Source organism: Rhinatrema bivittatum, chromosome 4 (assembly GCF_901001135.1).
Source record: "Rhinatrema bivittatum chromosome 4, aRhiBiv1.1, whole genome shotgun sequence".
NCBI lineage: Eukaryota > Metazoa > Chordata > Amphibia > Gymnophiona > Rhinatrematidae > Rhinatrema > Rhinatrema bivittatum.
Genome location: NC_042618.1, coordinates 221,060,088 through 221,074,581, shown reverse-complemented (window position 1 = coordinate 221,074,581; position 14,494 = coordinate 221,060,088). Strand labels below are relative to the sequence as shown.

General features: G+C 47.7%; 1 protein-coding gene across 1 annotated transcript in view; it reads left to right on the top strand.

Moving 5' to 3' along the window:
- ACTR6 (actin related protein 6) overlaps positions 1-1,039 on the top strand; it is a 50,395-nt gene extending 49,356 nt beyond the window's left edge. The window contains exon 11 of the mRNA XM_029599742.1: positions 677-1,039. Coding sequence (XP_029455602.1) covers positions 677-806 — 130 coding nt within the window. The 3' untranslated portion in view covers positions 807-1,039. The remainder of the gene's footprint in view (positions 1-676) is intronic.
- Positions 1,040-14,494: the final 13,455 nt, after the last annotated feature.

Genomic DNA, 14,494 nt, shown 5'->3' with positions numbered 1-14,494 from the left:
ATTGTTTACTGTTTACCCCAGAGCTTTAAGTATTTAGGTTTGCTAGAGAAGTACAAAGGGGGGGGGGGGGGGGGAGTGGACACTTATCCAATCAAGCTATTCCATGTATTTATTTCTACTTCAATGTTAAGGAATTCTGGAATATATTTTTCATTTGGCAGTTGTGGGGTAGGATGTGCAGGCTAGAAGGCAGCAAAAAGAAGTGAACATTTTGGAAGGGGGTGTAGACTTTCAGTAGCCACTGAATAAACATATGTGGATGTGCATATACATTATTTGTTTGTTTGATCTTTGTCATCAAGAGCTTTCACTAGAAAACTGAGATGTGGTCCTGCTTGCCAACTGGTTTAATTCTTTCAATGCTGGATCATAGTCCCAGCAAGTTCTGGGGATGAGCATGGAGGAAACAAAGTCCTGGTGAGGCAATACTAAGTCATTTCGATTACTCCAGATCTCTTTTACTAGGGCTTTCTCAGAGATCCTCAAGTTTTGACAGGTCTAGTGTAATCCATGGTGCAGATGAGTGGTGAGCACTTTGGGGAAAAAAATGTAATTACCTGTGTTGTACTTACAATATTGTACAATACTGGGATTAATACTTGGCACTGTAATGTGGGTTTTATTAACATAAGTGTTTTGATAACTATTTTAAAAAATATTTTATTGCTGTTTTCAGCCCTATTACTTATTCGTGGGAAGGTGGAAAGCTCATATCTGAAAATGATGATTTTGAAGACATGGTGGTAACAAGAGACGATTATGAAGAAAATGGACATTCTATATGTGAAGAGAAATTTGATATTTAAATTAAATTTGTAGATTTATACTTCAGGTATTTGAGCTTTTATTTATAACTGTATTTCTCCTGTATGGAAAATAAATTGTCTTATGGCATTGGTCTTATAAACAGACAGGAAATTAATGCCCTGAATTAGTCAGTTTAGCCCGTGCCTTCTCTAATGCTACTTTTGCCATATTTTAATGACTTGTGTCTAAATATGTTTTGCTGCTGTATAAAGTTGGACTGATTTAATACAAAGAGGTTTGAACGAGTGATTTTTAGCATTTTCTTTGAGTCAAAGCATAACATGTTACTTTTGAACAGCTATTCCATTCTCAGGTGCTATTTTTTCTTTGTGCTGGGGAGAGGAGACTAGTTCTCAGATTGACCCTAATTTTTATACTAGGTGATGAAGACCATGGTTATGCCACCACCTGGTGATCCACATTTTGAGTGTGGAGGAAGTTACTTTTGTAATGTATTCATCTTTGAACTAAATATATCACATTCTTTATCTTCCTGCTAGACCAGACCTTACACATGGGAATTCTCCCTCCACTGCTGCTGGAGACTGGCTGATTTGAGTATTAAAAAGTTAATTTGTAAAGCCCCTTGTAGACATTAATACATCATTTCAAGAGGGTTTATTACCTGTTTCTTTGAAAATGGTACATGTTTGACCAGTGCTAAAAAAAACAAAACCCCATCAGCACACACTAGGGAGCTGTTTAATTATAGACCAAATTCATATCTGCCTCATCTGTCAACGATGGTCAGTAGCCAGGGTCAAAGCCTTGATTGGCGTTAGTGCTCACAAGTTTCAAATTTGTGCTAATTCAACCCCTTTTTATGATTTGTTACCATGTGTCCAATATATGCCCATCATACTAGTTGTCAAAAGTCATTGAGAAATGTGCCTTACAGTTGGAGAGTTTCCTTGTTGATAATGCCATATTGGACCTGAACCAATATTGAGATTACTTACCTGGTAATCTCCTTTTTCCTTAGTGTAGACAGATGGACTCAGAACAAATGGGTATAGTATGCTCGTGCTAGCAGTTGGAGACTGATCTGACGTCAGCACGGGTATATATACCCCCACAGAAAGCGTAGCAACTCAGTAATCTTCCTTGCAAAAGCTGTTATGGATGTGTGTACTGACGCTCAATGAAAATAGTGAAACAGGATTCCCCTGACCGATTGATAGTAGCTGGAGACCGCCAGCATTCCCAACCGGAAGGCGTCGCCACCTGGCAAAGGGGACGCTCTTATGTAAACAAATGACATGGCTTACCTTGAATCGGTGAAACCCATGTACACAGGCAGCTGGGCGGGATGCTGAGTCCATCTGTCTACACTAAGGAAAAGGAGATTATCAGGTAAATAATCTCAACATTTCCTGGCGTGTAGCCAGATGGACTCAGAACAAATGGGATGTACAAAAGCTTTACTCTCAGCCTGGGCGGGAGGCTGCCTGAGGACCATGTAGGACCGCCCTTGCAAATGCTGTGTCCTCCCTGGCCTGGACATCCAGACGGTAGAACCTGGAGAAGGTATGGAGGGAGGACCACGTCGCTGCTTTACATATTTCTGCAGGCGACAGCATCCTGGATTCTGCCCAAGATGCCGCTTGTGCTCTGGTAGAATGAGCCTTGACTTGTAGAGGCGGAGACTTCCCGGCCTCTACGTAAGCTGCTCTGATAACTTCTTTAATCCAGCGTGCGATGGTGGGCCGAGAGGCCGCTTCACCTTGTCTTCTCCCGCTGTGCAGGACGAACAGATGGTCCGTCTTTCGTACTTCCTGTGTCATTTCTAGATATCTGGGCAGCAATCTGCCTATGTCGAGATGGCGCAATAAACGCCCTTTTTCAGATTTCTTCAAACCCGCCGTGGTAGGTAAGGATATGGTTTGGTTAAGATGAAACTGTGAAACCACTTTAGGTAGAAAGGAGGGAACCGTACAAAGATGGATAGCCTCAGGAGTGATTCTGAGAAATGGATCACGGCAGGACAGTGCTTGTAGCTCTGAGATGCGGCATGCTGAACAGACAGCCAGCAAGAACACCATCTTCAAGGTTAGGGAACAGAGACAGGGTCTGAAGGTGGATCCCGTGAGAAAATCCAAAACTATGTTGAGGTTCCACAAAGGCACTGGCCACTTCAGTGGCGGACGAATGTGCTTAACTCCTTTCAGGAAGCAAGAAACATCTGGGTGCTTAGCAATAGTCTTGCCGTCCCTCCTGGGACCGTAGCAAGACAGTGCAGCCACCTGAACCTTGATGGAGCTGAGGGAGAGACCCTTCTGAAGCCCATCCTGCAGGAAATCCAGAATAATAGGGATTGTGGTCGCATGCGGATTGGTGCCATGAGTGTCGCACCATGCTTCAAATACTCTCCAGATCCTGATGTGGAAAACTTGCGGGCTCAGAGGAGTGTATCTATCACGGGCTCAGAGTAACCTCTTCTTCAGTCTAGTCCTCTCAATGACCAGACCGTAAGAGAGAATTGAGCTGGATCCTCGTGTAGGATGGGACCTTGACGTAGAAGGTCCCGGAGAGGGGGCAGGGGAAAGGGGCTCCCCTGCCAGTAATCTTCTCATGTCCGCGTACCAGGGTCTTCTTGGCCAGTCTGGTGCCACTAGAAGAACTAGGCCCCGGTGTTTCTGAATCTTGTGGATGATGGCGCCCAGCAGAGGCCACGGAGGAAAGGCATATAGCAGAGTCCCTGGAGGCCATGGCTGAACCAGGGCATCGATTCCGCGGGAGAATGTGTTGTGCTTGCGGCTGAAGTATCTGGGTACTTGAGCATTGGACCTGTCCGCTAGTAAGTCCATGTCCGGAATCCCCCAGTGATCCACAATCATCTGGAAGGCTGTGGGTGACAGCTGCCACTCTCCCGGATCTAGGCTTTCTCTGCTGAGGAAGTCTGCCGTGGTGTTGTCCTTCCCGGCAATGTGAACGGCGGATATGTCCTGAAGATTCGCCTCTGCCCAAGCCATCAGCGGGGCTATCTCCAGAGATACCTCTGGTTCCGCCCTGACGGTTGATGTATGCCACCGTGGTGGCGTTGTCGGACATCACTCTGACTGCTCTGTTTTTCAGTCTGTGAGCAAATCGTAGGCATGCCAAGCGGACTGCCCGGGCCTCTAGACGGTTGATGTTCCACGCTGACTCTTTTCTGTTCCACCGCCCTTGTGCGGTGAGTTCTTCGCAGTGTGCTTCCCGGCCGCTCAGGCTGGCATCTGTGGTGAGCAGAGTCCACGTGGGGGAGGACATCTTCGACCCCCTGCTCGTGTGGTTGGGCTGTAACCACCACCGTAACTGGGTCCGTACTCTGGCAGGCAGAGGTAGGTGCGTGGAATAGTTCCGGAAACGGGGGCTCCAGCGAGAGAGCAGGGAGCGTTGCAGAGGTCTCATATGGGCCCTCGCCCAAGGTACCACTTCCAGGGTGGATGCCAGGAGACTGAGAACCTGCAGATAATCCCAAGCTATGGGCTGACTGGCTCCCATCAAGTACCGGATCCGTGTCTGAAGTTTTAACCGTCTCTTGATAGTGAGACTGACTGACTTGTGTCTGCCTGGGTGTCGAACTGTACTCCCAGGTATTCCAGCGACTGGGAAGGTTGTAGGCAACTCTTGCTGAGGTTGGATTACCCAGCCCAAGCTTTCCAGAAGGGCTATCACTCTGTCGGTTGTCCGATGGCTCTCCTCTTGTGATTTCGCCCTGATCAGCCAGTCGTCTAGGTAGTGATGGACCAGGATACCTTCCCGTCTGAGTGCCGCTGCTACCACTACGACCACCTTGGTGAAGGTCCGCGGTGACGTGGCCAACCCGAAGGGCAGAGCCCGGAATTGGAAGTGGCGTCCTAGAACCTTGAAGCATAGGTAGCGCTGATGATCCGGATGGATCAGGATATGCAGGTAGGCTTCCGACAAGTCCAAGGCCGTGAGGAATTCTCCTGGCTGTACTGCGGTCTTGACTGAGCGCAGAGTTTCCATGCAAAACCTCGGGACCCTTAAGTATCGATTGACTGACTTGAGGTCCAGTACGGGCCGAAAGGTGCACCCTTTCTTGGGTACCATGAAATAAATGGAATAGTGTCCAGAATTCACTTCCCATGCAGGTACTGGGATGATGGCTTTCAAGGACAGGAGCCTCGCCAGGGTAGCTTCCAATGCTGCCTTCTTGTGTATGGGACATGAAGATTCCACAAACTTGTCCGGAGGGAGGTGATGAAAGTCCAGATAATACCCCTCTCGGATGATGGCGAGGACCCACTGGTCTGACGTAATCTCGACCCATCTGGGGTAGAAGAGGGTTAACCTGTCCCCTATAGCTCCGTCCCCCAGATGAATCGGCGGATTCTCATTGTGAGGCGCGGCCGGGACCTGGACCCGGGCCTGCTCCCCTCTTGCGCTGCTTGGCCCGAAAGGACTGATTCCGGGCCTGAGGGCGAGGTGCCTGGTAGCGACTCCTGTAGGGAATGAAGCGCTGGGAGCTTCTACCCCTGGAGGGCCTTGGAATGGCATGCTGGTTCCTTCTGAACCGATCTTCCGGCAATCGAGGTACTGGAGAGGCACCCCCTGTGCTGGCCAGTTTATCAAGGTCGCTGCCAAACAGAAAAGAGCCCTTAAAGGGCAATCTGGTGAGGCGTGTCTTCGAAGGAGCATCGGCTGACCAATTCCAGATCCAGAGCTGCCTCCTGGCGGCTACGGAGGATGAGATCCCCTTGGCTGTTGTCCGGACTAGGTCTGATGCAGCAGCCGTGAGGAACGAGAGAGCTGACTCCATGTCTGCTGCTGGAGTGTTGTTCCTGACCTGTGACAGACAGGAACGCGTCACCACTGTGCAGCAGGTTGCGATCCGCAAAGATAGAGCTGCCACCTCAAATGTTGGTTTCAGAATGGCGTCTAGTCGCCGGTCATGAGGCTCCTTGAGGCCTTCCCCCCCTCAACTGGAATGGTGGTGCGCTTGACCACAGCGCTAATCAAGGCGTCCACCTGAGGGCACGCCAACAGTTCCTGGATAGCTGGTGCCAGGGGGTACATGCCTGTCAGGGCCTGCCCCCCTTTGAATGAGGCCGCTGGTGCAGCCCATTCTAAATCTATCAGTTGTTGTGCCGCCTGCAAGAATGGAAAATGGCGGGCTGTAGGACGAAGACCTTCCAGCAGGGGGTTCTGCGCAGAGGGTACTGTAGCGCTGGGACCTGTAATATTCAACTCCGCCAGGCACTGAGACACCAGGTCGGAGAGATCCTCTTTAGGGAAGAACCGCCTCATGGTTCTATATGGCTCAATCCCTGAGGGAAGTTCCCCCTCATCCGGGAGTTCGGACTCGTCCGGTGAAACCTCCTGGTCCGGACTGTCTAGCGGCGGGAGGACCCGCTCACGATAAGGGCGTGAGGGTCCAGGAACAGGATCCGCTGGAGCCGCAGGAACAGCAGGGTCTGGACGGGAAGCTGTTTGCATCTGTACAAAGGCATGAATCCCTTTAAAGAGATCCACCCAGGAAATGGAAGCAGTCTCTAATCGCCGGGGTACGAGATCCCCCGGGGATTCCAGATTGGTCGAGACTGTTCCCCAGGGGGTAGCCCCTGGGGAACTGTCAGCAAATCGTGGCTGAGACTGGTCCTGGCCCGAGGGTCCCACGGCCTCTTCACATTGGGCACATAGGGAGTCTGGCTCTTCACTGTGCATGGCTCTAAGCTGGCATGTGGAGCAGAGGCCGAGGGCTTTAATGCCGGAGGCAGGAGGCGCCCCCGCTGAAGATGCTGAGGCGTTCTGTTCCATTGAAAAGTATGCGCCAGCAATATACGCTTAATATAACAGGCGCTTAATAATATGCGATTAGCACTACATGCTTAATGGTATTCAATATGCTCTCAGCAATATGCGGTTATTAATACACGCTCAATGGTATTCACTATGCTCTCAGCAATAAGCGGTTAGCAATACACGCACAATGATGTAGATAATATGCGCTTAGTCATAGACAGGCGCCTATCATGGGCGCTCAATACCTGAACAAGGCCAACAAAATGGCGCCCTCCACGGCATGCCGCCTACAGGCCACGCCGCCGATCCTCGCTTCCTCGGAGACCAAAAGTAAGAGATGTACGCCTTACCTGATCCTCGGCGCTTCCCGGCTGGAACCCGGGCGGTCTCCGGCTGCGGGGGGAGAGGGCAAGTACCTTCACCGCCGCGTTTGAGGATATGCACCCGCTGCCTCGTCCACGCCGGGACCGAGGCGCCACGCCCGAGCCTCGCCCGGGGGCTACGTCCCTGCCGCGATTTGGCCACCGGACCGAGGTCTTAAACCTCCGGGGGATCACGGAAATCACCCCGGGAAACTCTACTGGGGGAGGGACCCCAAGGGTATCACCGCAGGAGTGCGGGGCTCGATGTTGCAGTAGAAATTTAGTAAGTAGAAAGTAGTAAGTAGATTGGAAACACGTTCAGCGAGCGTGCAGGCTCTCCAAACTGCTTTGGAGACGGAAATTACTGAGTTGCTACGCTTCCTGTGGGTGTATATATACCCGTGCTAACTTCAGATCCGTCTCCAACTGCTAGCATGAGCATACTATACCCAATTGTTCTGAGTCCATCTGGCTACACTAAGGAAAAGGAGATTATCAGGTAAGTAATCTCAACATTGGTTCAGGTCCAATATGGTTTTTGTGTTAGTCATGAAGCTGGGATACTACTTGTATCAGTGGTTGATAATTTATTAACGGGCCGATACAGTAAAAAACGCGGGAGAGAGGGCGAGCGCCCGCTCTCCTGTGCGTGCGATACAGTAAGTTAATTTATTTAAATTAGGCCTGGCGGTAAAAAGAGGCGCTAGGGACACTAGCCCGTCCCTAGCGCCTCTTTTTGGACAGGAGCGGCGGCTATCAACGGGTTTGACAGCCGACGCTCAATTTTGCCGGCGTCAGTTCTCGAGCCCGCTGACAGCCACGGGCTCGGAAACCAGACGCTGGCAAAATTGAGCATCCAGTTTTTGGCCCGACAGCCGTGGACCTAATTCAAATTTATTTTTATTTTTTTACTCTTTGGGACTTCGGCTTGGCTGCACATTTTTCTTTCTGAATCGCGTGCGTGCATACCTAATAGGGCCATCAACATGCATTTGCATGTTGAGGGCGCTATTAGGTACTGCGGGTGTGCCACAGCTGTAGCTCTCCATCCTTTCAGACTTGCACCGGAGAGGATAAAGTTCCATGGGTGGGGGTAGAGGGTGGAGGGTCAGATACTACAGGCATTTTTTTTTTTGTTTCTCTCTCTGATCTTGTGATATGAATGTCACGAGCAAGGCTGGCAGCCAAAGCTACGGCAGAGAGAAAAAGGGTAGCCCTGCCATCTAGAGGACCAGCTGCAACTGCTACTATAAAAAAAAAATGGCCATAGGGAATTCAAAACCCATAAGCATGAGAGCAGGGGCATTGGCAACCAACAGGAAGGGCCAATAGTTTACCACATCCGTCTGCAATGGCCTCTTCTTTAGCTACCGACTGTGTTGTTGGCAGGCATGTGGAAGGTAAGAGGGAAGGAGCATGAGTGAAGACAGCAAGTAAGGAAGGCAGAGGGAAAGCAAAGGGAGAGAGCAAGTGAGGATAGAAGTAAAGCGGATAGGAAGGAGATCAAGGCACCTCCCCTACCCCACCACCCTCACACACCCATCCATCTAAGAGCAAGTGCAAGGTGCACACATGCAGACTATGGAGACATAAAATATGCTCTAGCATTGCATGGAAACTCCTTAAAATTTGCTTTCTCTGTCCACCAAAGTAATGATTGGGTTATTTGAAGTAGCATTTGAAGAATATAGTTTAAATCTGTTCAGATGTGATCAAATGCCAGTGGAAAAGTGCTACATTATGATTCCCACAGCAGCTATAAATCATTTCACTTTTTCATTGAATTATAGCCATGTTAAGTGTACATCTTGTGAAGTAATTGCCAGAGTAGTTTTTTGGTTTTCTAACCAAGGCGCTATCCTATTATGGCTGCCTTGGTCCCAAGAGGACAAGATAGAGTACACTTGTAGTACCCTGGCTTTAGCAGTTGAATTGTCCTTGGTTTATCTCAAGCCTTCAAACTTCTGGAAACAGGACAGCAATAGCAGTGTTACAAGACAACACCTTTCAACATTAGAATATCCATACAGTAACAACAAAGGCTGCCAACAGCATAGTCTTCCATGTTGCATGGGATAAACATTTAAAGTCAGCAATCAGCTTGGATCAAAGAATAACAATTGTTTCTCAAATTCAAGTGAATGTCTTCAGTATATTAAACATGTCAAGTCTCTTCTAAATTTTGGATCTAGCTGCATGCAAATTTTTCTTTTGATTTCTAGAACCTTCTGTGTATCAATAAGTTGGAGGTTTGACTTGGCCATGCCTTGTCAATTGTGCTGATACTAGGTGACTACGCCATAGGGACTATGATCATACATTGCACTTTTGGACATGTATAACACACCCGATGAAGAGAAACTATGGGTCACCTCTGCTGTCTTGGTCTGTATATTTTCCAATTGTATGTAAAATTAATTTTAAAACAAACAATTGTATGAAATATAGGAGTCAGGACACAGGAACAATCATGACAAACTCATTGGTGGTTTTATTATACATTAAATACAATTTTCCTTATTAAAAGCACAATCAAACATTGGCAGTGATCAACACTAGTATTTCACAGGTTTAGTGCAAAAATTAATTTTCAAGTCATAAATCTGTTCTAAAATTCAAATGCATACAAGTCACACTTCTATATTTTATCCCTGCTAATAAAGCGCTAACTTGTCTTGTGTACAGTAGCCAAGCTATTAATCTTTACTATCCCAAGAAGGTGCTTCTATCAGATGTCTTATAATTGTAAGATAATTTCTAACACAAGTAGTGTGCTGCAGAAAACCTTTTGAAAGCATTGCCATCCTTATACCACATTAGGCATGTCGTAATTTACTAATGCAAACTTAGACAGAAGTTCATTTCAGATCCTTTTCAAAGGAGCAAATTGATGGCCTCACCTTTGAATCACTTAAGATGAAGTTAGAAATGACATGGCATTGCAGAAAACAAAACAAACTGGGGTAGATTAAAAAAGGTGTGTGCGCTACCCAGCGCGCACACATGCACACCCTATTTTATAACATGATTATAAAATCATGGGTCAGCACGCGCAAGGGGTTGCACAATTATGCACCTTGCACGTGCCGAGCCCGCACTGCCTTCCCACCCCCTACCTTTTCTTTTTTTTCCTTTTGTTACAAAACTTACTTCAGCCCTAGGGCTGAAGTGCGCGCCGGCCGATTGCCGGCGCGCGATCCCCGGCACAGCAGCAAATAGCCGCTATGCCGGGACCCTCTGACCCCGCCCCACCCCTTTAGTAAAGCCCCTGGACTTAGACGTGTCGCCGAGCCTTTATAAAATAGGTCGGGCGAGCGTAAGGCTTTTATAATCTGGCCCACCATTTCCTTAACTCTTACCTTGTTCTTACTATTTGCATAACGGTTAACTTGAGTGTGCATATAAGCTGGAATTTTATATTGTACACCATTGTGCACGTACTATTTAAAATACATCTACCATGCGCAAGCATGCTCCTAATTTTAAGCACTTACACAAAGTAGGTTTGCTCAAGTATCTTCCAATGGACGTTGTCGGCTTTCACGTCTATATATAAGCAGATTTTAATACATGTTAGCACGAGGGACATTCCCGGTTTTGCCCAGTCACTATCAAGGTCTTCCACACTCCTCTGGTTCTTCATCGCAAGCCCCCTAGATGATGTACACTGCTCACCCTGTCCTAAAAGCCCTAAAACTCAAAATCTGCAGACTTGCTCCTCATCAGGAGCAGCAGTAAATTTACACAAATAAGCAGACTCATGACAGTATCAGCCATTTTAAAATGTGGAGTTATGCGCATAAGTCTAGGCCCTGCCCTGGAATGCCCACGCCCCACCCCCTTTCACTCATTTTTTAATGCACATAAGGATATACCGTATACACATGTACTTTGCGGCTTTTTAAAACTTGGGGTACTCGGGCCCGGCCCACAAACACGCGCAGGTGGTCATTTTCACGCAAGTAACCTTTTGAAAATCCATCTGTTAATGTTTGGTTTCTTTCTACCTTTTTCTTTCTGTGCTTTGTCTCGTCTTCTTCTTACTCTGCCCAGTTCTCTCATTTCTTTAACTCTGCTTTCCCTAGTTCTTCCCCCCAGTTTCTTCTTGCACTTTCCAAACTCTTGCCATCAACTTGTCTCATTCCTTTCCCCTATTGTCTTTCTCCCTCCCTCCTGCCTGCAGGCCCCAGCTCTCACACTGTCCTCAGAATACTGCCAGCAAACGTCAAGCAAACTAGCTCGATACCATAAGAACAATTAAGAGAGAAAGGTGGGAGAGGGAGCCACATACGCTGGTGTCCCCATGGAAACGAAGTCTGCATCATACAGGAGTCAAGCTGCAGCAATCTGACTGCCTTGCTACCTGCAATGAATGCTGCTCCTGTCTTTGCTTTTGATCTTGCTTAATGGCTGCTAAAGAATACTATACTGAAATCTGAAGGTTAATCATTCAAGTAAGGGAGATATCCAAGACCCCAATCTAGCTTAAGGTCAAATCCTTTTCATGCCTTTCCTACACCAGCATAGCTTGCACATGCAGTATAATACTATTCATCCTCCACTGAAAGCCAAAATTGCTGTCACAGTACTGTCAGCCATACTGTCTATGGAGGCAAACAGCATTACAGACCCCATCAGCCTGAAGAGGCAAACTAGACCCTTGGGCATGTAGCTACAAACTTTATAAAGAAGCCGTAATATCAAGGCTGCTTAAAACAACAATGAAGCTAAGATTGGGCAGTTGCTATTAACAGTTTTACTCTTAGGCCATTTTTTCTCCTAATATTTTAGTTCGTTTTACATGTTTTTGAGTAAAATGTGCACTTGGTTTTATTAGAGGAGTATCCTAGTGGATTGAGCAACAGGCTGAGAACCGGGGGCGTCTGGGTTCATAACACCATCTCGTGACCTTGGGCAAGTCATTTCACCATTCATTGCCTCAGGTACAAATTTAGGACAGCTTTACTAAGTTTTTTTTCCCCCATAAATACAGAATGGGAGAAAAGCCTTAGTAAATAATGCCCTTAGATTAGGGCAAGGACTTACCTGCTGTACCCAACTGTAATTCACCTTTAGTTGGGGTTTGAAAAGACAAGGAAATAAATCCAAATGACTTGTTAAAAGTCTCTCTTTCCTTGAGTTCACTATTCAGCGGTCTGGGCGCTACACAGTAGAAATGATCGGGTTTTTTTTTTATGCATTCCACTTTCTGGCTGGCAATCCTAAATAATTTTATCCCACGACAAGCAGGATGCTAGTCCTCACATATGGGTGACGTCATCCACGGAGCCCTTAAGCGGGAAAAACTTCTGGCAAGTTTCTAGAAGCTTTTAACTGGCTGCCTGAGGCTACTGAGCATGCCCGGCATGCCATGATATTCCCTTCCACAGGGGTCTCACTCCAGTCTTCTTTTTTCCGTGCTGCTAGCTGCATCGCGGGTTATAGGAGCCCTGTGAGTTACCTCACAACGATAAAGTTCATTTTCCAACTTTTTACCCCTTACGGGTCTCGCTCGGTTTGTCACCGGCTGGTGACAAACACCATATACTTTTTCGCTGGAAAAAGGAATCCGAATTCATCGACGGATGTCGACGGAGAAAACTTCCGGATTCAAAAAATGTCCGGCCTGCAACCGGACTATGTCGATCACGGACCCGCACGTCGAGTGCGTTCGCTGTTTGGGTGGAGACCATGACATCGCCTCTTGTGCCCAATGCCAAGAAATGACGGTGAAAGGTAGGAAACTTCGCCATGAGAAGATGGCTCAGATTTTTCAAATCCAGACGTCGCCGTCGCCCACAACTTCGACTAAATCTTCACCGGTAGGCATATCGAAAAAGATACTGCTAAAGAAAAGAATCCCGGAGGGTTCGGGGGATGCTTCATCGCCAACACCATCCGTGGCATCGTCAAAATCTGTATCTGAGGTTCGCACAAAGCATAAACACCGTAGGCACCATTCAATTCCTCCATTGCCACCGCCAGAGGAACCGGTACCAAAACAGCGAAAACTATCATCGACCTCCGTAACACCTACAGGGGAATCGATACCATCGACTTCTGTGACAGACTTAACCGCTTTGATTAAGCAAATTGTCACTGATGCCCTTAAGGAAAAGATACCGGCGACATCGCCGATGCCGACCCTAGGGTCGATGCCGACCACCGGGTCGATGCCGACTTCTCAGTCGATGCCGGCCACTGGGCCGATGCCGATGGACCAGTCGATGCCGACTATCGAGTCGATGCCCTCCTCGATGCCGATGGACTAGTCGATGCCGACTATCGAGTCGATGCCCTCCTCGATATCTATGCCGGTGCCATCGATCTCGATGCCGAGGACGACTGCAGCGTCTGCATTAACAACGCTCTCTATGCCGATGGACATGCCCAGCTGCTCTTCAGCGATGCCTGCTGCTCAACTGATATCAGCAGCTTCATCGTCGATACAAATGCCAGAGCCATCGATGGAATAGACTATTTTACAAACCTCGATGTCCACAATGGCTTCCAGGCCTATCTCCTCAATGATTCCCATTTCCATGTTCTCTTTCCTAACTTCAGCAATACCAGCTACTTCACAAGTAACACCTCATTACACCCTAGCTCCGTCCAGAGCTCCTGTACAAGGGAAGAAGGCATCAGGAAAGTCTAAGCACACTTCCATGCATGCTCCAGAAGTTTCTTCTGAGAAAAGGCTGCATGCCATGCTTACAAAAAGGTATCAGGACCTTTTAGCTTCCTTGCCTGCACAGCCTGAAGAGGAGAGTGATGTCAGTGATGGTGCACCTGACAGTCAAGATCCTTTACAAGGCCCATCTGGGGTATCACCATCTAGAAGGCTGGACCATCATCCATACCAGCCCCCAACAGACACATGGTCGGATACACAATCGGAGCATTCTTCAGAGGATTTTTTATCAGAAGGTACTCCGCCTCAGGCCAAGAAACAATCCCCTCCTGAGGATTTATCATTTGCTTCCTTCATCCAGGAAATGTCAGAATCCATCCCTTTTCAGCTCCAAGCTGAAAAGGATGAAAGACAACAGACACTGGAGATACTACAATTTGTAGATCCCCCAAAACATAACTTGGCTATCCCAGTACATGAAGTGCTGCTGCACCTTCAACAAAGGATTTGGGAACACCCGTGTACAACACCTGGCGTAAATCGGAGAGTGGACTCTACGTATTTAGTCCAAGCAGCTCCAGGTTTCGAAAAACCACAACTGCCACACAACTCATTAGTCGTGGAATCTGCTCAAAAGAAATCACGCAGATCCAGGACGCACGCCTCTATTCCTTCTGGGAAAGACAACAGATTCCTAGACCTTATGGGACGAAAGATTTACCAGGGAGCTATGCTGAATTCCAAGATTGCTGCGTATCAGCTGTATATGACGCAGCATCAAAGAAATCTTTGGAAACAGAGGAATTTCTCCCATCCCTACCTCAACAACAACAGGAGGCAGCACAACAAATTGTGCAGAAAGGTCTGGATGCTGGAAAACATGAGGTGCGAGCGGAGTATGATGCTTTTGAGACTTCTTCTAGAACTGCAGCATCAGGCATCAGTG